This window comes from Bos indicus x Bos taurus, chromosome 16 (genome assembly GCF_003369695.1).
Source record: "Bos indicus x Bos taurus breed Angus x Brahman F1 hybrid chromosome 16, Bos_hybrid_MaternalHap_v2.0, whole genome shotgun sequence".
NCBI lineage: Eukaryota > Metazoa > Chordata > Mammalia > Artiodactyla > Bovidae > Bos > Bos indicus x Bos taurus.
Window position 1 is genome coordinate 51,131,450 of NC_040091.1, and position 20,804 is coordinate 51,152,253.

At 55.9% G+C, this 20,804-nt stretch overlaps 2 protein-coding genes and 1 long non-coding RNA gene across 7 annotated transcripts in view; 1 reads left to right on the top strand and 2 right to left on the bottom strand.

Annotated features, from left to right (window-relative positions):
* Positions 1-6,253, bottom strand: part of FBLIM1 (filamin binding LIM protein 1) — a 27,961-nt gene extending 21,708 nt beyond the window's left edge. Inside the window, exons 1-2 of one of the 5 annotated variants that reach the window (XM_027565307.1) lie at positions 6,150-6,253; positions 271-326 (exon numbers count right to left, since the gene is read on the bottom strand). Coding sequence is in view for 1 of the 5 variants with exons in the window: in XM_027565305.1 (XP_027421106.1) it covers positions 271-326; positions 3,535-3,539 (61 nt within the window). In the remaining 4 variants the exon portion in view is untranslated. Of the gene's footprint in view, positions 1-270; positions 327-3,534; positions 3,689-4,225; positions 4,307-4,688; positions 4,986-6,149 lie in introns of those variants that run through there. The other 4 variants (XM_027565308.1, XM_027565306.1, XM_027565305.1 and 1 more) reach the window with 4 other exon arrangements.
* Positions 6,254-6,639: 386 nt separating this feature from the next.
* On the top strand, positions 6,640-16,087 carry LOC113906740. Its single transcript, XR_003514967.1, has 3 exons — positions 6,640-6,742; positions 13,186-13,584; positions 14,401-16,087. It is a non-coding gene; the product is annotated as an uncharacterized LOC113906740 (long non-coding RNA).
* Positions 16,088-16,170: 83 nt separating this feature from the next.
* On the bottom strand, positions 16,171-20,572 carry TMEM82 (transmembrane protein 82). The gene is made up of 6 exons (XM_027565310.1): positions 20,000-20,572; positions 19,776-19,848; positions 19,395-19,569; positions 18,217-18,634; positions 16,878-17,065; positions 16,171-16,608 (listed from the first exon to the last, which is right to left on the bottom strand). Exons 1-6 carry the CDS (start codon positions 20,085-20,087, stop codon positions 16,516-16,518), a joined length of 1,035 nt encoding a protein of 344 aa, XP_027421111.1. The 5' UTR covers positions 20,088-20,572; the 3' UTR covers positions 16,171-16,515.
* Positions 20,573-20,804: the final 232 nt, after the last annotated feature.

Here is a 20,804-nt window from a genome sequence, read left to right on the forward strand (position 1 = left end):
CCATAAAAGGGGCGGCAGATGTCCCCCAGGGAAGGGCAGGGGCCCACCAGGTGACCTGGCCACAGAGGGGGCCGCAGCAGTCCTGACTGCCCGTCCCCCAACCTGCACACCTGGTGGAACAAAGGGCAGCCCTACCCTGCTCACCTCACCAATGATTAATTTCCCTCCTCCAAGGAGCATGAGGGAGGGGCCGCTCCTCCAGCTCCCCACCCTCGGCACTACTGACTGCCAGGCCCAGCCCAGGGCCGCACCCCAAACTACCTTCCTCACCTGGGATCTGGATTTTCCTAGGAAGGCTGAGGTCCCCAGTGTTCAGGCCAGCTCCACTATGGGAGGGAGACAGGGTGAATCAACGGTTAGAAGATCAGCACTGGATTCCAGGAGGCAAAGGGGACAGGTGAACCATCAGAGCCACTGTTTACCAAGGCCTATCCTGTGCCAGCCCTGCCCTAAGCACTTTCCGCCCATTAACTCACACACCTCCCACGGCTGGAGTGGGAGAAGCACTGTTACCATCCCCGTCTTACAGATAAGGAAGCCCAGAGGAAGAAGTAGAAGTCATTCCTTCAGCGTCATGCAGCAGGGAACTTGGGATCTGAGCCCAGAGCCCATGCTCTTGGCCACCTGGCTCTGCTGCCCTCTCCCGGCCCAGCTCACAAACCAGCATCCTGTGCTTGGCCATCAGCCTCCACATCCAATCAAGTCTTGATCCTGTGGCCAGAATCTCTCCTGCTCTCATCTCCAAAGTCATGCCCTGATTCAGGCACAGGGGTGAGTGCCTCAAGGATCTCCAATCCTGCCTCGGGAGTGATCTTTCCAGAGCATCAGTCTGTTTCTTCTCTACTCAAAAGCCTTCCATGGCTCCCTACTACCTTCAAAATAAAGTCCAAATCCCCCTGGCCTCCACCTATTTTTGATCACCTTGGACCATGCACCCTTCCTGGACCATTTTTCTCCCTTACTTGCGCTGGCATGTTCCTACCATCTGTCTTTCCTGCCCAGTGCAGGGTAAATTCCAGTTTTTCCTTAGAAGCCCAGCGCAAACATCACCTCCTCCCTGAAGCCTCCCCTGATTTCCTACTCGAGGGTAGTTGTCTACGCCACAGGGCAATGACAGCCCATCACAGGCCACACTGGCTCACCATTATCATGTCTGCCTGCTCCCTAGAAGTGACCTCATATGCTTTCAACTGCGTCTGTGGTCTTTGCATGACCCAAGTCCAGCTCACAGGAGACATCAAAACATGGATCTGGGAGCAGGGCAGCAACCGGACCAGGGACAGCGCACTTTCCTTCTCTCAGGTGGCTCCTGCCAAGAGTAGGCTCGGGGGCCAGGGATGAGGTAGGGTCATGGGGTGGGGCAAGTTGTCCACACTCAGCCCCAGAGTTCTTACTGGCACCCAGGGCTTGTGCCCAGGGAAGGAATTGCCCTTTTTCTCTCTTATTCTCCATATGGGCCACCCTGACTCAGCCCCAAAGGCCGGCCCACAGGGACCCCAATGACCTAGAGCCTAAGTGGCCATTCAAAGGCCTCCCTCCACAGGCCACTGTGGACTCCTGTAGACTGATGGAGAATAGTAATAATATATGCTCCTAAATTCCCTTTAAATTGATTTATCTTTGATTAAAACGTGGAGCTCATTCTGATAATAAAATATCTGTTCTGAAAAAGAAACCAATATAGGAATCAAACTTCTAAAGTTCTTGTAAAGTACTTCTCTCTTGCTTCCTGTTTTGTAAGTGATGTTTGGAAGTACATATGCTTCTGTTGGCTGTCCTCCTCTTTGCTTTCATACTTTATTACAAGTATCTATTTTTGCAAACAAGTTTCAGAGTGCATCTAAGGTTTAAGTACAAGAACAAGGGCACCCACTGATAAAGTGCTTGCCATGTGCCAGGCACTGCAGCCAGTGCTTACTGAGTCACATAATTCTTGGGACTTCCCTGACAGTCCAGTGGTTAAGACTCCATGCTCCCAATGCAGGGGGCGTGGTTTCAATCCCTGGTCAGGGAACTAAAAATCCCACGCACCCTTCCTGCACAGCCAAAATAATAATGAAAATAATTATAAAACAATACATTAAAAAGATACTTAATTCTTAACACAGATTGCTATGCCCCCACTTCATTTTTTAAAATATTTATTTGGCTGCAGTAAGTCTTAGTTGCGGCCTGCATGGTGTGTTGCACGGCGTGTGGGATGAACCGCGGGCCCCTGCATTGAAAGGATGGAGTTTTAGCCCTGGACCACCAGGGAAGTCCTGCCCCCACTGTATAGATGAGGCCAGGTGACGCCCCAGTCAAGAGATTGGAGACCTGGAATTCTAACAGAGCAGGATCTAACCTGGAAGTCCACGGGGTATCCTTGGGCCTGAGAGGTCACATTTTTTCCCCCTGGATGATTCAGGGTGGGTCAGGGTGGGGAGGCAAAAATCTCCAGGCCTGTTCTTACACAGAATGGCTCAATCCAGACCAATTATCAGATGGCCAGTAAACTCTGGGCTCATTCCCAGAGGCTGCAGAGGGTGCCTTCTCTGCCTCCCTCCCACCCTGCCCTGAACCCCACTCCACCCCAACACACCCCTCCGGGAAGTCAAATCTGCTGGCTTCTCAGACAAAGACCAGGACAAACGTCCCAGCACTGAAACCAGATGTTCACAGCTGGGCAGCAACCCCCCCCCACCCCCACCCCGGCCTATCCCTTCCCTGTGCTTCCAACAGGGACTTCAGGCCCCAGGGGAAGGGGCCGAGCTAGGGATTTTCAAAGCCCTGTCAGTCAGACCCAAGCAGGAAAGGGAGCCAAGGCTCCCCTTGGGTCCCAATGCCCCCCAGGTCACCCTGGAGCGGAGGTGTATGAGGAAGCTCCCTGTGGGGCGGCCTCCCAGCCAGCCCAGCCTGGGGGACCCTTGGCCACCACCCTTCCTCTCCCAGAGGACCAAAGTGAGATCCAGTTGGGTAAGCGGAGAAAGTGGAAACAAAGGGAAGGAAAGTCATTTCCTGTTAAGAGGAAGGAAGGAGGTTGAGATCCAGCCAGCCACCCAGCCCAGCTTTAGGCTGCAGCTCAGGGCAGGGGAGGGCTGGCTGACCCAGAGGGCCTCCAAGGATGGGGGTAGTCCCCCACTATGCACTCTGTCCCTGGTCCTACTCCTCTCAAACCCTGTGGGACCACCTCTAAGCTGTGCTCTTCAGGACTCCGAGAAAGCAGCCTAGGCTTGGTTGGGAGTTAAATTGCAGGCAGTGGGAGTGAAACTGAGCCCCCTCTCCCGGCCTTGCAGCCTGGGACAGAAGGGCCTCTCCCTCTCTCCCACCCCAGGGAAGTGGAGGAGGCCCACAGGGCTGAGTTCCCCAACCCCACCTCTTTCCTGCTGGGCCACCCTAAGCAGGTCACTGAACCTCTCTGGGCCTCTGTTATTTCAAAGAGTGGAAATAATGAGGTCTTTCTGGAAGGGTGGCTGAGCGCATAAAAGGAGAGGGGGTGCTCAAGATCTTGGTACTGGGTAGGTGCCAAGAGAAAGCCGGATGGTATTTCAGTACCTCATGGGAGAGGCGGAACCCCTGGGGGGCCTGAGAAGACCAGGACTTGGCTTCCATCAATGTGAAGAACAGGGATCTGGGCTCTGCCCAGTCTCTCCTTGGGGTCCTCAGAATCTGGGCTGGAGGAGGACTCAGGCCAGGGTGCCCCAGGCACACACCCTGGGGATAGCTCAGTCCCACCCCTTCCCAGCACCCCCCCTCCCCCGAGAGGATATGAGGCCCAGAGAGGGGCAGTTCCGCGGCCCCTCCTGCCCCTCGCCTAACCCCGGCTGGAGAAAGGGGCCCGGAGCTTCCAGGACCTTCGGAAACCCGGCGCCCTCCCGCAAGCACCCAGGCGGGGCGGCGGGCCGGGTCACGGTGGGGCGCCGCCGGGGACTTTAATTCGATCCATGTGCGGGACGCTGTCCTCTTTGTGCGGGAGCTTCCGCCCTGCTTCCATCCCTTCTCTCCGCGTGCCGCTCCGGGGCAGGGACACGCGCGCTACCTCCAGACCTGCCCTCCCTCCGCTCGGGGAACAGAGACCCGCACCCCCGGCCCCCAGTCCCGCGGGCCCCCCTGGGAGCGCCAGAGCTGAGGTCCGGGTCGGGGAGCAGGGTTGCGCTCCGGCCAGGGGCTGCCCGCGCTGTCACCTGTGTGTAGCCGGGGGCGCGGACGGCAGGACGGGACCCCCACCCCACCCCGCTCCGCTTACCTGAGCCGCCCGCGCCCCCGGCGGGTCCGGTCGGTCACCCGATCGAGCAGAGCCCGGAGCGGCGCGGCGCCTCCCGCCCCCTCCGCCCTCCCCGCCCCCTCGGCTCCCTCCGCCCCGCCGCCCCGGCCGCCTTACCATAAAAGGTGAAGCTTGGGGGAGGGGGCCCGGGATTGCCGCCGGGCGGAAGCGGCCCCTACCTGCCCCCCAACCTGCCCGGCCGCGCCCCGCGCCGCCCCCTCCCCTCTCCCTTTGTTCCCTCGACCCCTCTTCCCTTCCCCTTGGCCCAGGCCTGGAGGGTGGGCGGCCTCCTCGGGTGCCCACTCTCCTCGTCCTTTGTGAACCCAGAGTGGTCCTCCCCCAACCCCCTCCCCGAGGTCACCTGGGGTGGTGGCCCCACCAGTTTGGCCTGGGATCTCCCAAAGTCTTAAGGGTCAGGTGGGACCTGGAGTCCCCGGACACTCACTAATCCTGTGGCAGTCATTCCACCTTCTTGAGCCTCAGTTTCTTCGCCTCTAAAATGGGGCTAATGACCTGTCTGGACCCTAAGGCCTTCTGCACGTGGGTCCCAGAGTCCTGGGGGGACAGGGTCCTCCGGGAAGCCTGGTAGACAGGGCCTCGCTGGCAATCAGGTCACCCGGTTTGCCACGCTGGGCCCGGTATCTGACCCCTCCACTGCTTCAGCCTCCTGCTCCCCCGTCCCCCAAACGTGGAATGGGGAGGGAGAAGCCCAGCCTGGGCTCTGGGGCAGGAGATGGAGCCTGGATGGGCCGCCTGAGTCCCTGGAGGCCCAGGGAACATTGCTGGGAAAAGGAATCTGGGTCTGATTCAGAGGCAAACAGATTGTTCTTTTGATTAAAGCCACAGTAGCGGAGGCCAGAGGAGTGCTGGACCCGGCGCCATCTGCAGGGAGGCCAGGCAGGGTCTGGCTCTCCTCTGTGGGCCCAAAGCTGTAGTCATGCTGCTGGCCGGAGGGCTCTGGGGTTGTTCTTGGGGGGTCATGCTTCTGGGGGCTGGGGTGGGGGGCGCTGAACACCCTGTCCTGTGCTTCTCTTCCTCCCCCACCCTGCCTCCCTAAATCCCTCACTCGTGTTTGGTCACCTCTCCCATCCCCCACTGCATCGCTTTTTTCTTTCCATCTTCACAGCCAGTCCTATAATAACAACAGTAGTAACTGTAGCTGCTGTTTATAGGGGCTTCTTATCTGATGCTTGGCCTGCAGACCTTTCCATTTAATTCCCGAGAGAGCCCTATGGGAAAAGGCTGATTATTCCTGCTTCACAGATGAGGAAACTGAGGCACAGAGAGGCTCAAAGCCGACACAAGAGGCAAATGGCGGAGCTGGATTCCAACCCACAGCAGCGGGTGCCCCTGGGTACACACACCACCCTGCAGGTCCCAGCAGCTGGCGAGACTGCCACCCTTCAAAGACAGGTGACTCCCTCTCTTTTCAGCAGAGGGAGACTTACACTCAAGGCCGCCTGAGCCCATGGTCAGGGTTATTCCCCTGCTTGACAAGGTTACCTCCCTTTGCAAGCACCCCTTGGAGCAAGATCTCTATACCTTCCCCATGAGGAAGGAAAAAACCACTGGATGCAAGCCATGGGAAGGACCTTAAGGAAGAAGGTTTGATCCAGAGGTTTTCAGACACTTTTAGCCATAGAACTCCCTTTTAAAGTGCATTGTGACTTAGAAGCTTATTTAAAGCAAATAAAAATGTTGCTGCCCCCCCCACCTCCATGATACCTCCCCTAAGCACCCACCACACCTCCAGGTGGGACAGTGAGGCACCGAAGGGTTGACGTGGGGCCTAGGGTCTCACTGACTCCAAGCAGGATCTAAGCCTTCCCACACCTGCTCTGAGCTAAGACTGGCTTGGAAGAGGGTAGGTCCAAGGGGAACGTGGAGTCCAGCTGCTGCCACTTACCAGCTGCCCAGCACCTCTTTCCCACCTCTGCTGCTGCTCCCGGGGGGAGAGAAGAGTCCCGGACAAGGGACTCCAGCGCCAGCTCTGGTGTCTGTGTCACTTCGGCAGGTGCCTGGCTTCCTGCAACGGAAACCCAGGAAGTGCACTGGATAAGAACACACGCCCTTTGTCTGCCAGCTCAGAGGCTCTGCTCCCCTCCTCCTGTCCTGCCAGCCTGGAACAGCTTTCTCCTAAGCCACTGAGCAAAAAGATTCAATCTGTTAGGGTTGCGGCAGCTGAGACCCTATAGAAGGACTATATTCATTGGAAGGACTGATGCCGAAGCTCCAATACTTTGGCCACCTGATGCAGAGAGCTGACTCATTGGAAAAGACCCTGACGTTGGGAAAGACTGAGGGCAAGAGGAGAAGGGGACAACAGAGGAAAAAATGATTGGATGACATTACCGACTCAATGGACATGAGTCTGAGCAAACTCTAGGAGATGGTGAAGGACAGGGAAGCCTGGTGTGCTGCAGTCCATGGAGTCACAAGAGTCAGAAATGACTGAGAGCCTGAACAACAAGCTGAGACCCTGGATGGCAGGGAAGGCAGGTGAGAGGTTAGAGAGTAAGATCTAAGGCAGTGGGGACCTTTGCTGCTGTCCAGTCTGCTGGGGAACCTCCTACCCAAAGAGCAGTTGAGCACCTGCTGTGTGCTCAGCTCGAGTCATGGAGCCCACGAGAATCAAGTCAGATGTCATCAGTCCTGGTATCCACAGGGGCTTCCCTGGTGGCTCAGACGGTAAAGAATCTGCCTGCGATGTGGGAGACCTGGGTTTGATCCCTGGGTTGGGAAGATTCCCTGGAGGAGGGCATGGCAACTCACTCCACTATTCTTGCCTGGAGAATCCCCACGGAGAGAGGAGCCTGGCGGGCTACAGTCCATGGGGTCGCAAAGAGTCGGACACGACTGAGTAAGCATAGCATAGAATAGTATCCACAGGGGAGAGCAGCGCATAACAATTTTTTTGTTTGTTTGTTTTGGCTGTAGCATGCAGCTTATGGGATCTTAGTTCCCCGACAAGGGATTGAACCCTGGTCACTGCAGTTAAAGCACCTAGTCCTAAGCACTGAAGTACCAGGGAATTCCCAACAAAAATTAATACGATGATTACCAGTGGTGATGTGTGCTATACAGGAATGAGCAAGAGGCTAAGACAGAGTAAGGGGTGTAGGAGGGAGTAGGCCAGGCCTCTCTGGGGGGTGACACTTAAGCTGAGATGAGGAGGAACCAGCCACAAGAGGAACAGGGGAGGACATTCCAGGGAGAGGAAGGCAGTAAGGAAAACACAGGCTTTGAGGTCAGACTTAGGCTTAACTCCAGCTCTCTGGTGCTGGCTGTGATCATGGACAAGTTCCTCCCCTCTCCAAGGCCCTGTTTCCTCATCTGTAACATGGGGCAGCTGGACTGGATACCCTTGGGTGGGGACGTGAATGCTTCCCTTTGCAGAGCTGCCGGGGACAAGGCATTCCAGGGCCTGGCCCAGAGTTGCTGCCCCACCAGTAGGAGCATTGGCTATTCCCACATCACGCTTGCCTGGTTTCCAGAACTCTTGGCTCACAGGGTCCTTTTGCTCTGCAGCTAGGTCTGCGAACAGTGACAAGCCTGGGGAGAGTGACATGGAGCTGTCCTCCCTGCTCGAATTCTCCTCTGAGGCTGGCTGAGCTGCAGCCCCCAGGGAGCCAGAGACCCCAGGGGAGGAAAGCATCCTTCCGTCCAGTTGCTTTTCCCCTTGACAGGCTTGACCTGGGCCAGGTCAGAGCCAAGCTGTCAGCGCCCAGCCTAGGGATCCCCACATGTGAAGCTGCATGAAATTATGCATCTGGGTTGGGGTTGGAGGGGTGGTCTATTCCTTGGCAAACAGCCTCAGAAAACCCGTGGACCTCCCAGTCCTGGTTTCTTGTCCTTGTCCCTCTCTCATCCTCCACTCTGTCTGTATGAAGTCATGTTGCTGCTGCTAAGTCGCTTCAGTCGTGTCCTATTCTGTGCGACCCCAGAGACGGCAGCCCACCCATCCCTGGGGTTCTCCAGGCAAGAACACTGGAGTGGGTTGCCATTTCCTTCTCCAATGCATGAAAGTAAAAAGTGAAAGTGAAGTCGCTCAGTTGTGTCCGACTCCTAGCGACCCCATGGACTGCAGCCTACCAGGCTCCTCCGTCCATGTGATTTTCCAGGCAGGAGTACTGGAGTGGGGTGCCATTGCCTTCTCCGTGAAGTCAGGGCAGTTCAACACTTATTCCTGGATACCTACTGTGTGTAGGGTCCTGTGCTAGGGGCTGGCAGGGGTGCAGCAGTACAAAGAAGTGGGGCCTCCTGCTCACTGTAGCAGGGGCAGGCTGCAGCAGGGGCAAGCACAGATACGGGTAACGTCAGTTTGTGTGAGTGATTCCAGCTCGGTCCCTTGCCAGCCTGTTACTTTGGGCAAGTCACTCCTCTTTGAGCCTCAGTTTTCTCTTGTAAGCCTGGGATGGCAGGACCTTCTCGTGGCTTCACTGTGAGGATTTGTTGGGATGAATGTGGATAAATTTGCCTGATGCTTAGTAGGTGTTTAGGTGAGTTCCTTTCCTCTTCCCATCATATAGAGGACAGAGGTTCGGATATCATAGTAAGATGGACAAAATGCTGAAGTTAAGGAAGACTTGGTTCCACTCAAGAATCTAACAGACATCATGGATCCTGTCAGCTAGCATCCCTTTCCTAGATTCTGGTAACAGCACCCAATTTCTGTTTGGAAAACCTCACCCCTACTTTCAATTCCTGGCTGGAAGTATGTAGAAAGAGGACTTAGTTTTCCCATGCTGGCAGGATGCCAGCTTGGCATGATTTCTGGCAACACTTGGACCAAGGACAGCAGAGCAAAGATGATATAGAGAATAACTGATTTCATCACTTAAGCTGCTAGATCCAGCCATGCCTGAAAGTCCTCCCACTGGATCTCTGGAAACAGTGCATCTTCTTTTTTCTTGATTTTTCTTCAGCCAGTTAAAAACTATTTCTGTTGCTTATAACAGAGTCATGAGGCATACTGGTGAGACTTCATGAGTCTTGATCACTCCCTTCTTCCCGGAAAACTGTACTAGTCTCAGCACTTTTGAGAAGCCTGTTCCGATTCCTCCAGGTGTCAGGAGTCATGTCAATCCTACGGCTTCACCTCAAGGCTTCTGAGTGGAACCAATATGCTTTACCCACCAGACCGGGAACAGGGCTGTGACTTCCTACTCTTCTCCAGCAGCCAGCACAGTGCTTGTCATTTTGTAGGGTCTCAGTAATTTGAATTTAATGCATGAGTAGGAGGAGGGGATCTTAAAGTAGCTGCATACGCAAAGTTAGTGAGCCATTAAGAATTTGGGCTTTGGAGTCAGACCCACTTGAATTTGGATCTTGGCTCCCCCACTTATTAGCTGCGTAATCTTGAGCAAGTCAATTAAAAAGATTATGTATTTAATTTTGGCTGCATCAGGTCTTGGTTGTGGCAGGCAGGCTTCTCTCTAGTTGTGGCACAGGCCCAGCAGTTGCTGGGGACTCAGTTGCCCCACGGCATGTGGGATCTTAGCTCCCAGACCAGGGGTCAAACCTGCGTCCCCTGCACTGGAAGGTGGATGGATTCTTAACCGCTGGACCACCAGGGAAGCCCCCTTGAGCAAGTCATTTAACTTCTCTGAACTTTGAGTTTTTTCCAGGAAGATACAGAAAATAACAATCAACTCCTCACAAGGTTGTCCTGAAGGCTGGGGGAAAATAATGCATGAAAAATGGGCAGCACAGGGTTATAAATCCTTATGCGTGCGTGCTAGGTCACTTTATTTGTGTCTGACTCTGCAATCCTATGGACTGCAGCCCGCCGGGCTCCTCTGTCCATGGGATTCTCCAGGCAAGAATACTGGAGTGGGTTGCCCTGCCCTCCTCCAGGGGATCTTCCCGACCCAGGGATTGAACCCGTGTCTCTCACATCTACTTGCACTGGCAGGAGGGTTCTTTACCACTAGTGCCAGCTAAATCCGCATGCAGCTGTTTGCAAATAAAATGAAAATATGCGTCATCTTTCTCCACCTGGGGAGCAGTCTGCTGGACGGGTTGGGGGAGGTAGGAGAGCTGTTCATTTCCTTCCTCCCTGAGATCTGTTCCTGCCTTTGCCACCTGAGCCAGTGTCTCCTTCCTGGTCCTCTTACTCAACTGTGCTCATTGACTCTTCACATCAAGAGGGCTTTGCCAAGACTGATGTGGGGGTTGGGGGCACAGCACCAGAGGTCAGGCTCTGGTCTGAGTGCCCTACCTCCTTCATCCCGTTTGGTCCTCTAAACAAATGGAGAAGTTGAGGCACAGAGAGTAACTTGTTCAAGGTCATCTCCATTAGGAAGCTTCATTCAAGCCCACATAGTCCAGCTCCAAGCCCTTTTAACTGAATAGGCCAATTGTGCAGTGTTAGTCACTCAGTCGTGTCTGACTCTATGTGACCCCATGGACAGCAGCCCGCCAGGCTCCTCTGTCCATGAATTCTCCAGGCAAGAATACTGGAGTGGGTTGCCATTTCCTTCTCCAAAGTGTGTAGGACATGTTCAAAGACCACACAGGGAGTAAAACCACACTGAACCACAGTTAGAGCTACATGGAGTTCCGACTCTCAGACCCCAAGCCCATGTTCACACAGGCCAGGCAGGCCCAGCCTCCAGACCTGACTGTGACAACAATGTCTGGCTCTTAATCCCCTTCTGGTCCAGGGGCCTGAGCTGGCCCTGGCTGGACCCACTGGTTCCCACAGCCAGGCCTCCGCTAAGCAACTCAGCATCGGCTTCAGAGATAGTGGGAAGTGTAGGGTGGGCCATGGTTGGGCTTGAGTCTTAGTGGGCTGGAAGGGCCCCTCCTTGACCAGGCTTTGAAAGTCAGAGTCCCTTCTGTCAACAGGGGAGGAAGTCCTGGTTTCACTCACTTGGGAGTGTTCCCTAAATCTCCCCAATCCCTCAGCTGCTTGCCAGCGCCAGGCCCCTGTTCCCCCACTGATCCCAGGCCCTTCCTTGAGCTCCCACCCCTGGCAGCATCTGTCCAGTGCTCCACCGCTCTCTCTGGCCGTGGGGACCCCAATCCTGAGACCCCTCCTAACCGAAGTGTAACATGGTCTAGGCCCTGCTACAGCCCCCAGTTGACCTCCTTACTCTTCTCTTCCCTGGAGGCAGGCGTGTGTTGTTGTTCTTGCTTAGTTCCTAAGTTGTGTCCGTCTCTTTATGACCCCATGAACTGTAGCCCGCCAGCCCCTCTGTCCCTGGGATTTCCCAGGCAAAAATACTGGAGTGGGTCACCATTTCCTTCTCCAGGGGATCTTCCCGACCCAGGGATTGAACCCACATCTCCTGCAATGGCAGGCAGCTTCTTTACCACTGAGCCACAGGGAAGCCCAGAGGTGGGCTTACTGTGAAGTTAATGAAACTTCTGCTCAGTTCCCCAACTCGCGTGGCCCCTATGAGGGCTGACAGTCTCTGGGAGTTATGAAGTGGTCCAGCAGGGAAGGGCAGCCAGGTTACACCCAGGAAACATCTTCCTTTTAAGTGTTCCTGCCAAAGTGCCCAGAGAGATGTCAGGAGAACTGACCCAAGTCTCTACAGTTCCAGTAATTTATCTTGCTTTTCTTTCTCAACCTCAATTTTCACTTACATACAAATTTTGTACTCTTCTTCCTAAAAGGGACCCTTAAAATTGAATTAGCCCTGCTCTTATTTATTTTATTCTATTTGGCTGTGTTGAGTCTTAGCTGTGGCACCCAGGCTCAGTTGCATATGAGATCTTAGTTCCCTGACCAGGGATTGAACCCTTGTCCCTGAGTTGGAAGGTGGATTCTTAACCACTGGACCACCAGGAAAGTCCTAGATTTGCCCCGCTCTTACTCCTTACAATCCATTCTCCAAGCAGGCTAGGCCATCTCACTAAAGCAGCGTGTGGTCATCACAGGCCCGCACCCTTTCTGTGGCTCCCCATGCTCTTGGGGAAATGACAACCCCCTCCCGTGTCCTGGTGATCTCACCCCAGCCTGCCTCCGTGACAGCGTCTCCCGCCACTGTGCCCTTTGTCCCCTCTGCTCCAGCTACACTGACCCCTCCTCCATCCCGCAAGCCACTCAGAAGTCTTAAGACCTACCTGGGCTACACCACCACCCCTGTGGCTTCGAAACTCCCCCTCAACCTTCAGGACTTGGTTTCTGTGGCTCTTTCTCAGCAGGGCCTCCCCAAACCTCAGACCGTGTCTTAACACTGGACCTTCTGCTGATGGTGACCCCACCTGCATGAGGTAACCTTGCCCTGTCCCTAGAGGCCCCTAAGTCATTCACCCACTGTTCAGGCCAAAAATCTAGGAATTCCAGGACTCCTCGCTTCCTCTCAAGCTCACATCTAATTGACCAGAATATCTTATCAGCTTTTCAAACTATGTTCAGAATCCAACCAGTCTGGGCACCTCCACGGGCACCACCTTGGCCCAAGCCCCCAGCCTCTCACCTGGGTTATTCCAAATGCTTCAAAAACTGGTTGACCATTTCTATACGGTCTACTCTAAAAAGAGCATGGAGAGGAATCCTTTAAAAATGTAAGTCAGATAATGTCACCTCCGTGTGCAAATCCTCCACTGTCTGCTTGCCACAGGAGAATAAAGTCCCAATGCTGGCCTTGGCCCTGAGCGATCTGGTGCCTGCCCACCTCCGTGACCTCCTTCCTGCCACTGCATCCTGTGATGTTCTAGCTACGCTAAATTTCCTGCTGTTCCTAAATTCTCCCAGCTGGTTCCGACCTCAGGGACTTTCCCTGCGTTGTTCTCTCAGTCTGGGGTGTTCCTCCCTCAGCTTTCTTCTTGGCCAGTCCTCCTCAGAGAAGGTCTTCTCAAAGAAGCCTTCTGTGGAAGGCAGCTTCTAAAACGGCCCCTGAAGACCCCTATCCTCTACCATGTCCTCGAGTGACCCCTTCTTCTCAAGAGTGGGCTAAACACAGCCACTTGCTTCTTTTTTTTTTTTTCAGCCACTTGCTTCTAACCAACAGAACACAGCGAAAACACTGGGATGCTGGTTTTAACACTGGTTTACGAAGACAGTGACTTCTGTCCTGCTCCGTCTTCTGTCTCCCTCGCTTGCTTGCTCTAAGGGAAGCTGGCTGCCATGCTTAGGCTGCCCTGCGGAGAGGCCCATATGGAGGAGGGAGGCTCTGGCCAACCATCAGAGAGGAACTGAGCCTCTCAGCCGATAGCCCATGAGAAACTGAATCCTGTCAACAACCAAGTAAGTGAGCCTGGAAGTAGACGCTGCCCCAGTAGACACCACAGCCTTGGCCAACGCCTGGACTGTGGCCGGTGAGAGACTCTGAGCCAGAAGATTCAGCCAAGCTGCACCTGGATTCTCAACCCACAGAAAAAGTGAGACAGTAAGTGTGTTGTTTTGTTTAAAATTTTTAAAAAAATATTTATTTATTTGGCTGCCCCAGGTCTTAGTTGTGGCATAGGGGATCTTCTTTCTTCGTTGTAGCATGTGGGACTAGTTCCCTGACCAGGGATCGAACCCAGGCCCCCTTGCACTGGAAGCACAGTCTTAGCTACTGGACCACCAGGGAAGTTCCCTGTTTTAAATATTTTTATCTATTTATTTGGCTTCACTGGGTGTTAGTTACGGCGTGCAGGGTCTTTAGTTGTGGCATGCAAACTCTTGTTGTGGCATGCGAGATCTAGTTCCCCTACCAAGGTTTGAACCCTGGTTCCCTGCATTGGAAGCATGGAGTCTTAGCCACAGCCCACAAGAGAAGTCCCAGTGTTTGTTCTTTTAAGCTGCTAAATTTGGGGGTCATTTGTTATGTGGCTTTTGATACCAAATATATCTTCCCTAGCCCTCCGTTACTCTATCCCCTTACTAGCTTTTTTTTTTTGCAGCAATTGCTACTTGTGCATCTTGCTCTCGGCCCAGAGCCTTGCCCCATGCCGATGTTCAGTAATGGGGGAAGGAATGAAGGGGCAGCCAGAGGGACAATGCCATAGCTCAGAAAAGCCACAGGTTGGGGGTTGGGTGTTGCTTAGGAGCAAGGAGTCAGGCCTACCCCAATCTCAGGTGGTCCAGAGGCTACTGTCCCCTCTTAGCAGGATGTGGGGCTCTGTTCTCCCACCTCTTCAGGAGGATGCTGGTCAGAGCCCACAATCTGGTATCTCATGGTCTGTGGCCTAACAAATTTATCTTCCTGTTCCTGTTCCAGATCATACCTTCTGGATTTCTTCTGCCCTCCAGACTTGAGGCCTATTTCTCTTTATTTGGTATGTCTCAGTAGAATGATCTGATTTTTATACCCTTGTCAGACTTTTTACAAAAATAATTTAATAGATAAGAAAAGAATCCTTTTTCAGCTCACGTGGCTCACTTTTTGTTTGAAAAACAGTCCCTGTGCCCATAAATAGGAAAGGGTCGCCAAGCCCAGTCTCCTCCCAGCTCTGTTCCCACCAGGTCACAGGCAGAGTTGGGGACTGGGAGGCTGGGGAACCTTCCAGGAAAAACATCAGGCCCGAGTTGGAACCCAGTTGTCCAATCTGGGGCTGGCAAGGGGCTGGCCCTGTGCCCACCTAGACTGGCCCATTTCCTCCTAGACTGGCAAGTTTCCTGCCCAGAGGGAACAAGCACACTCCCAGGCAGAGGGAGGTTGGGTCCTGTACTGGGGGAAGGGCATCCACAGGCACTTCCCCCACCTCAGCTACCCTGAGTCTGCAATGTGCCTCCTGGGAGTAGGATGGAGAGCAGGGGATCAGAAGCTGGGCTCGAGCTTCTGAGTTCAAGGAATGAGCTGGAACCACCGTCCAGCCTTGGGGCCAGTCGGTCCCTGGATCTCAGGTGCACCCAGGACAGGGAGTAGAATCCTAGGCCGGACTCTGTCTGCTCCAAAGCACCAGGCTTTGGCTGAGAAGTTCCATCAGAACCTGGAATCCTCCAAGAACCTTCCCCAGGTCCTGCCTCCTCCCAGGTGCCTCCCCTGCCTCTCCCAGACAACTGGACCCTCACAACCTGTTTGGAAGTCCCTTGGCTGGGAGTCTCCTTTGCCCTATGGGGTCTCTTCTGGAAAAGGACCCCTGAGTTGGGGCCCTCAATCCCCATGGATGCAAACTGCTCTGTGGGCTGGTGCCTGGACCAGGAGATCATAGGTATAGTACAGCCTCAGGTTAACTTGGACAAAAGGTGGTGGGAGCCACATTCCAGAATTTACCAGGAATGGACCTGCCATATTTACTATGCCCACCTCTGTTAACTTCCCTGGCTCCAATTCTTCTATAAGAAGTGAGGAGCAGGGAGCTTGTGTGGCACTTGAACTCTGAATGTCAGGCTACCTGAATTCAAATCCTGGCTTTGCCATTAACTAGCTGTGGTCCCTTGAGTAATTTCCTTAACCTCTCTGAACCCTAGCCCTAACCCTAACCCTGTAAAAAGCAATAACAGTACCTGTCTGTTGGGTCTGCGTTAAAATGAAATGAGATAATAAAGATGCTTAGCACAGTGCCCAACAGATGATAGTTGTTCTGCCAGGTTCAGAGAGGGGCAGTGGCCTACCCAAGGCCACACAGCAGGTAAGCAGAGTTGTTGGTGCCTAACCCTTCTTCCATATACTCTTGCCTTTGTGAGCTGGCCCTGCAGGGGATACAAGGCTGACACGGCTGAGATGGGAAGGATCCCCATGTAAGGGTCAGAGGTGGGGGACCCAAGGGCACCAACAGAGGCCCAGCATCATACCCCCTCCACTGGTCTCAACCTGGGATGGGACAGGACACGGGTATCCTCCACCCAAGACAGCCAGGGGGTCCTAGACCACGTGCCCATCCATGCCACTGCATCCCTGTCACCTCTTCAGCCACCTCCACGTCAAATTCCTGAATCCCATGGACCCAGCTAGGCACACATCCCAGGAGCCCGCCCCAGTCAGAAGACCTCTGTCGCCTTAGACAAGCCGCTTCACCTCTCAGTGTGTTCACAATTCTAAGAAAAATCTGAGGAAGTCACCTTTATTGTTTGTGGACAGGGCAGGGAGGTGGGGAACGGGGGAAGCCATCATGGGGACACAAGTCCCCCCAGTGCTCCTGGGAAGGAAGGTCTAGGGGGCCTGTATCTGTTCCCCCGCCCTGAGAAAAAGGAAAAGGTTAACCCAGCGGCCTCCAGGTTATCCCACCCTCTGAGGGACCCAGCCCCAAAACCTCCTGGCCCTCCTGCGGATCCCCAGTGCTCCAGGTTGGGGGCAGCCTTGCCACTCTGCCTCCAGGCAGTATGCGGGGGTCAAGGCCTCCAGGTGAGCCTGAGCGGACCTGAGAGACTCCCAAGTCCTTGCCGAGGTCACTCAAGAGGTGGCCGTCCCCTCCTCGGGCTGGGCAGGGGCTGAGGGCTGGGGCTGGCTTGGAGCTGACACCGAAGGCCTCTGGGGTGGAAAATCCTGAGGGGAGACAGGGAGGAAAGGATGGAGGTGCCACTCAATCTCCCCATCCCATGGGGGCACTCAGGCCTCCAATTTTCTCTCATTTGGGGGTCTGGGGCACAGGATGGGGTGCGCTATGGATGGGGTGGGGGTGCCCCTCAATCGCTCCATTCCTAGTGACCTGGGATTCTGAGGGGTCAAAAGGTAACTCTGACTTGGTGAGGTTCCTGGGGCTGTCTGGAGCAGGGCTTCAGTGTCTGGGGGACCTTCAGGGCGGGGGTGCCCACCTGTATCTGGCAAAGATCAAGCAGGGTGCGGACGCCCACCAGGCACCAGAGCTCGCCCAGCAGGGAGATGAAGATGCCCAGGAGGTCCAGCCAGCGGCCCACGGTCAGCAGCAGCACGAAGAGACCGCACATGCGCACCAGCACCGTCTGGACGTGGCTCTTCAGGCCGGGGCGCTGCCGCTGCTCCTCTGCAAACACAGGGTCCCTGTCACTGGCCGCCTGCCTGATCCCCGCGGCCCCACCCTGAGGTCCGGCTGAGCTGGGGCCTGGACCTCCCAGCTCCCCCACCGCTTTCCTCCCCAAGGAAGGTGTGAGCCTTTCCCTCCGCAAGCAGCCCCCCTCCCTTCCTCTGCGCCCCATCTCCACTCTGCAACTACAGGGCACCAGGCATTTCTTCCTCCTGGGCCTCACTGCCCACCCAGGGTCTCGCCCTGGAGTCGTCCTGACTCCTCTCTTTCCTGCATTCCCACGTCGGATCCATCAGTGAGCCCTGCAGGCTCTTTCTGCTTTCATCTCTCAAATCAGCTTTCTCACTGGGCTCCGGGCTTCTAGTCTGGACCCCACAACTCAGCGTGTACTCGGCAGCCAGTAGCCTTCGAAACACACTAACAAGATGGAATCATTCCTCTGCTTATAATCCTCCCAGGACGTCCCCCTGCATCTGGAATAAACTCCAGACTCCTTACCTTACAAGGAGGTCCTGCCCCATCTGATCGGAGTCCACTCTCCAACCTCATCTCAGGCTCGCTACCTCCAACCATCCCAGTTTTCTTGTGGTCCATCAGGCGTGCTAGGCTCATTCCCACATCAGGGCCTCTGCATCTCTGCCCTGTTTGCCTGACTGCCCTTCCTTGTCCTGTCTCTTCAGCCCCATCCCTACCCTGCAGCCAGGTGGCTCCTCCTCAGGCCCAGATCTGAACAGGTCACTCGCCCCTGCTTAAAACCCTGCAGCGGTGTCTGAACAGACTGCCTCACCTGGCTGATGACAGCTCTCCCTTGGGCCCTGTGAACCCGGCCAGTCTCGTCCCCTCCCTGCTGTTTTCAGGCCTTGAATCACCTCTGGGCTTTGGTATACATGATTCCCTCTGTCGTGATCTCTCCCAGGGGCTCCTGCTTATCCTTTGAGGCCCAATTCAAGTACTGTCTCACTGGCATCCCCCTGCACCCTGTACCCTTCTCTGTCCACTGCATGGCTGTTGTTACCAGACTGGATGCTCTGGGATGGCAGGGGCCAGATCTGAGTGTTGTCGTCCTCCCCAGGGCCTAGCACAGCACCGGGCCCGGGTCAGACGGGAGGGTGTGAGTGTTGAGTGAATCAGCTGCTGCCCATGGCCCGTACCCTGCATGTAGATGACCAGCAGGGTGTAACAGATGGTGAGAGGCGTCCAGAAGCGCACGGCCTCCGAGGTGGTCAGGAAGTCCCGGTTGATGAGGGCCACGGCGGCCAGGTTGCCCACTATAAAGGTCACGGCCAGGGTGCGGCCCAGCAGCTGGGGGAGGTGGTGCGCGCCCGCCAGCAGGCTCAGGCAGATCCCACAGTAGCGCTGGCTGCCGTGCAGCTCGTAGCGCTGGCAGATGTGGTGGCGGAGGCGCCGGGCGCCCGTGCTGAGCAGCGCTGCCAGCCCCAGGCCCAGCATCAGGTTCAGCGTGCCGTGCGGAGCGCCCTCCTGCAGGAAGCTCAGGCCGCAGATCAGCCCGCAGCCCAGCGAGTACTGGCACAGCAGGTACAGCTGCAGCTTCTCGGTGCCCTGGGAGCCCTGGGAGGGTAGGGGGGACAATGATGGGGGCTTAGGCTGCTCGTCATCCTGGGGGGACCCAGAGGGTGTCACAGTACAGATGCTCCACTCTGTAGGAGGCTGGAGCCTGAAGGAACCTCAGGGATTGTTCCCAAAGAGGAAATATTGCCTTCAGGTCAAGCCTACTGGGATCGTCTCTTTTGTCTTTTTAAATTTATTTCTTGGCCAGGTCATGAAGGCATGTGTGATTTTTAGTTCCCTGACCAAGGATTGAACTCATCACAGCCCCTACATTAAAAACACAGAGTCTTAGCCACTGGACTGCCAGGCAAGTTTCAATACTGTATCATTTCTTTCAGCTTAATTTCAGTCATGGTTATTACTTGGGACTGGTCTGCTGGCCGAAGAGTGGCAGCTCGGAGCCTTGAAGAACTGGGTTCAAAGCCTGACTCTACTTCTTGCTGGTTGTTGACCATGGATAAGCCACTCTGCCTCTCTGAGCCTTAGTTTCTCACGTGTGAAACTGGGATCCCAGCGAACTTTTACCCACTGTGGTTAAAAGGATGAGATGATGCACTCAGAGCATCTAGGCCAGTGCCTGGCTGGTGGGAAGCTTCAGACAGCCTCAAGCTGCTGTGTTATCTTCTTGGCCTGGGGCTGTGTCCACTCTGAGTGGAGACTGGGCTTTGGCAATCACAGTTTTGCCCAGTTTTTTCATTCCGGGGTGAAAACTAGGGCCCAAGGCCAGGCCGTCCTCACCCACACCTCCCTGTGGTCTCACCTTGTCCAGGGAAAGCAGCATGGAGACAGCCCGGAGGGAGAACTCGAGCACTACGAGGGCAGCCACCCGGACCCCCACAACGGTCAGAATCAGGGCCAGCCCTGCCAGATGCACGGTCTCCAGCGACGCCCACCGGGCCTGCAGCCTCTGCTTTTCAAGACGAAGCTCCGGGTGGCTGTGGAGACAGACAGGGGCGCGGGCAGAGGAGACAGACAGAGGGTGCAGAACCACCAGCCTGGTCCCTGGAGGGGGTCCCGGTGCTCCCAGCCACTCCCTGGGGTGAGGGAGGGGCGGCCTCTTCCTCCCGGCCCTCCTCTCAGAGGCCTCTTCTCAGTGTGGGTTGCAGGGCGCAGGGAGCAGGCCGGGGAGGTGAGCACTCACTTGGCACAGCCCACGAAGAAGTAGACCTTCAGGAGGTTATTCAGGATGGAGACTGCGCAGGCCCCGACGAGGCCTGACGGGGGCAGTAGGGAGGGTGGGCGGCGTGGTAGGGTTAGAGGAGCCGGCAGGCGAGGCGGCGGGGTACTCCACGTGGGTGGGATAGCCGGGCGCTGAGCAGGTGTCCCGCAGGGGGCGGGGCTGAGGGGCAAGGGGGAGGCGCTCACCTTGCAGGAGGGCGTCGAGGAGGCCGGAGCCCCAGTCGAGGGAGGGGAGGCTGGGGAGCCAGGAGGTGGGGGACAGTAGGGAGAACATGGCCGCGGGGATCAAGCCCAGCCTCCGGCCAGGTCTGAACCGGAGAGACCGCAACGTCACTGCCACCGGGCAAAGGTGATGGAGGCGAGGGGAGGAGCTGGGAGGGGTCAAAAGCCCAGGGGAGGGGAAGGGATGAGAGCTAGGGCCTTAAACTTTCGGCGCTGTGAGTTAAGACCGCTGCCCAGGCGCGTGCCATTTGGGCAGCATGGGGTGGAGGGCATCTCTGGTGGGCTGTCTCGGTCCTGCTCACTTTTCTCACCCTCCTCTGAGCCTTGCCCCACAGCGCCTTCCTGAAGCCCCAGGCCTCATCTGTCCTTCTCAGCCTCTGTTATGGGTTCTCCCTCTCGGCCTGAAGTGTGGGGTTCCCCGCTCCGCCCAAGGTCTGGAAGGGGGCTTCCATCCCCCACAGCCTAAGGCTTCTCTTTCTCAGCCCAAGGCCTGGAAGGGGTGTCTCTCCTCCCACTGCCGGGGGCGGGGTAGGGTCGGAGTGTGGGGTGGGGGGAGGGTGGCGGTGGGGGGGGGGTAGGGTGGGGGTGGGGTAGGGTGGGGGTGGGGTGGGGCAGCGTCAGGACCCAGCTGCAGGCCCTCGCCCCCTGCACCGCAGAGCCGCCCGCCGTGACGATCCTCCTCGCGTCCACTAGGCGGCAGGCAGGCCTCGCTTGGCCTGAGGGGTGGGGCCGCCCCAGTTTTTTTGGACTCTCCTTTCCCAGACAGAAG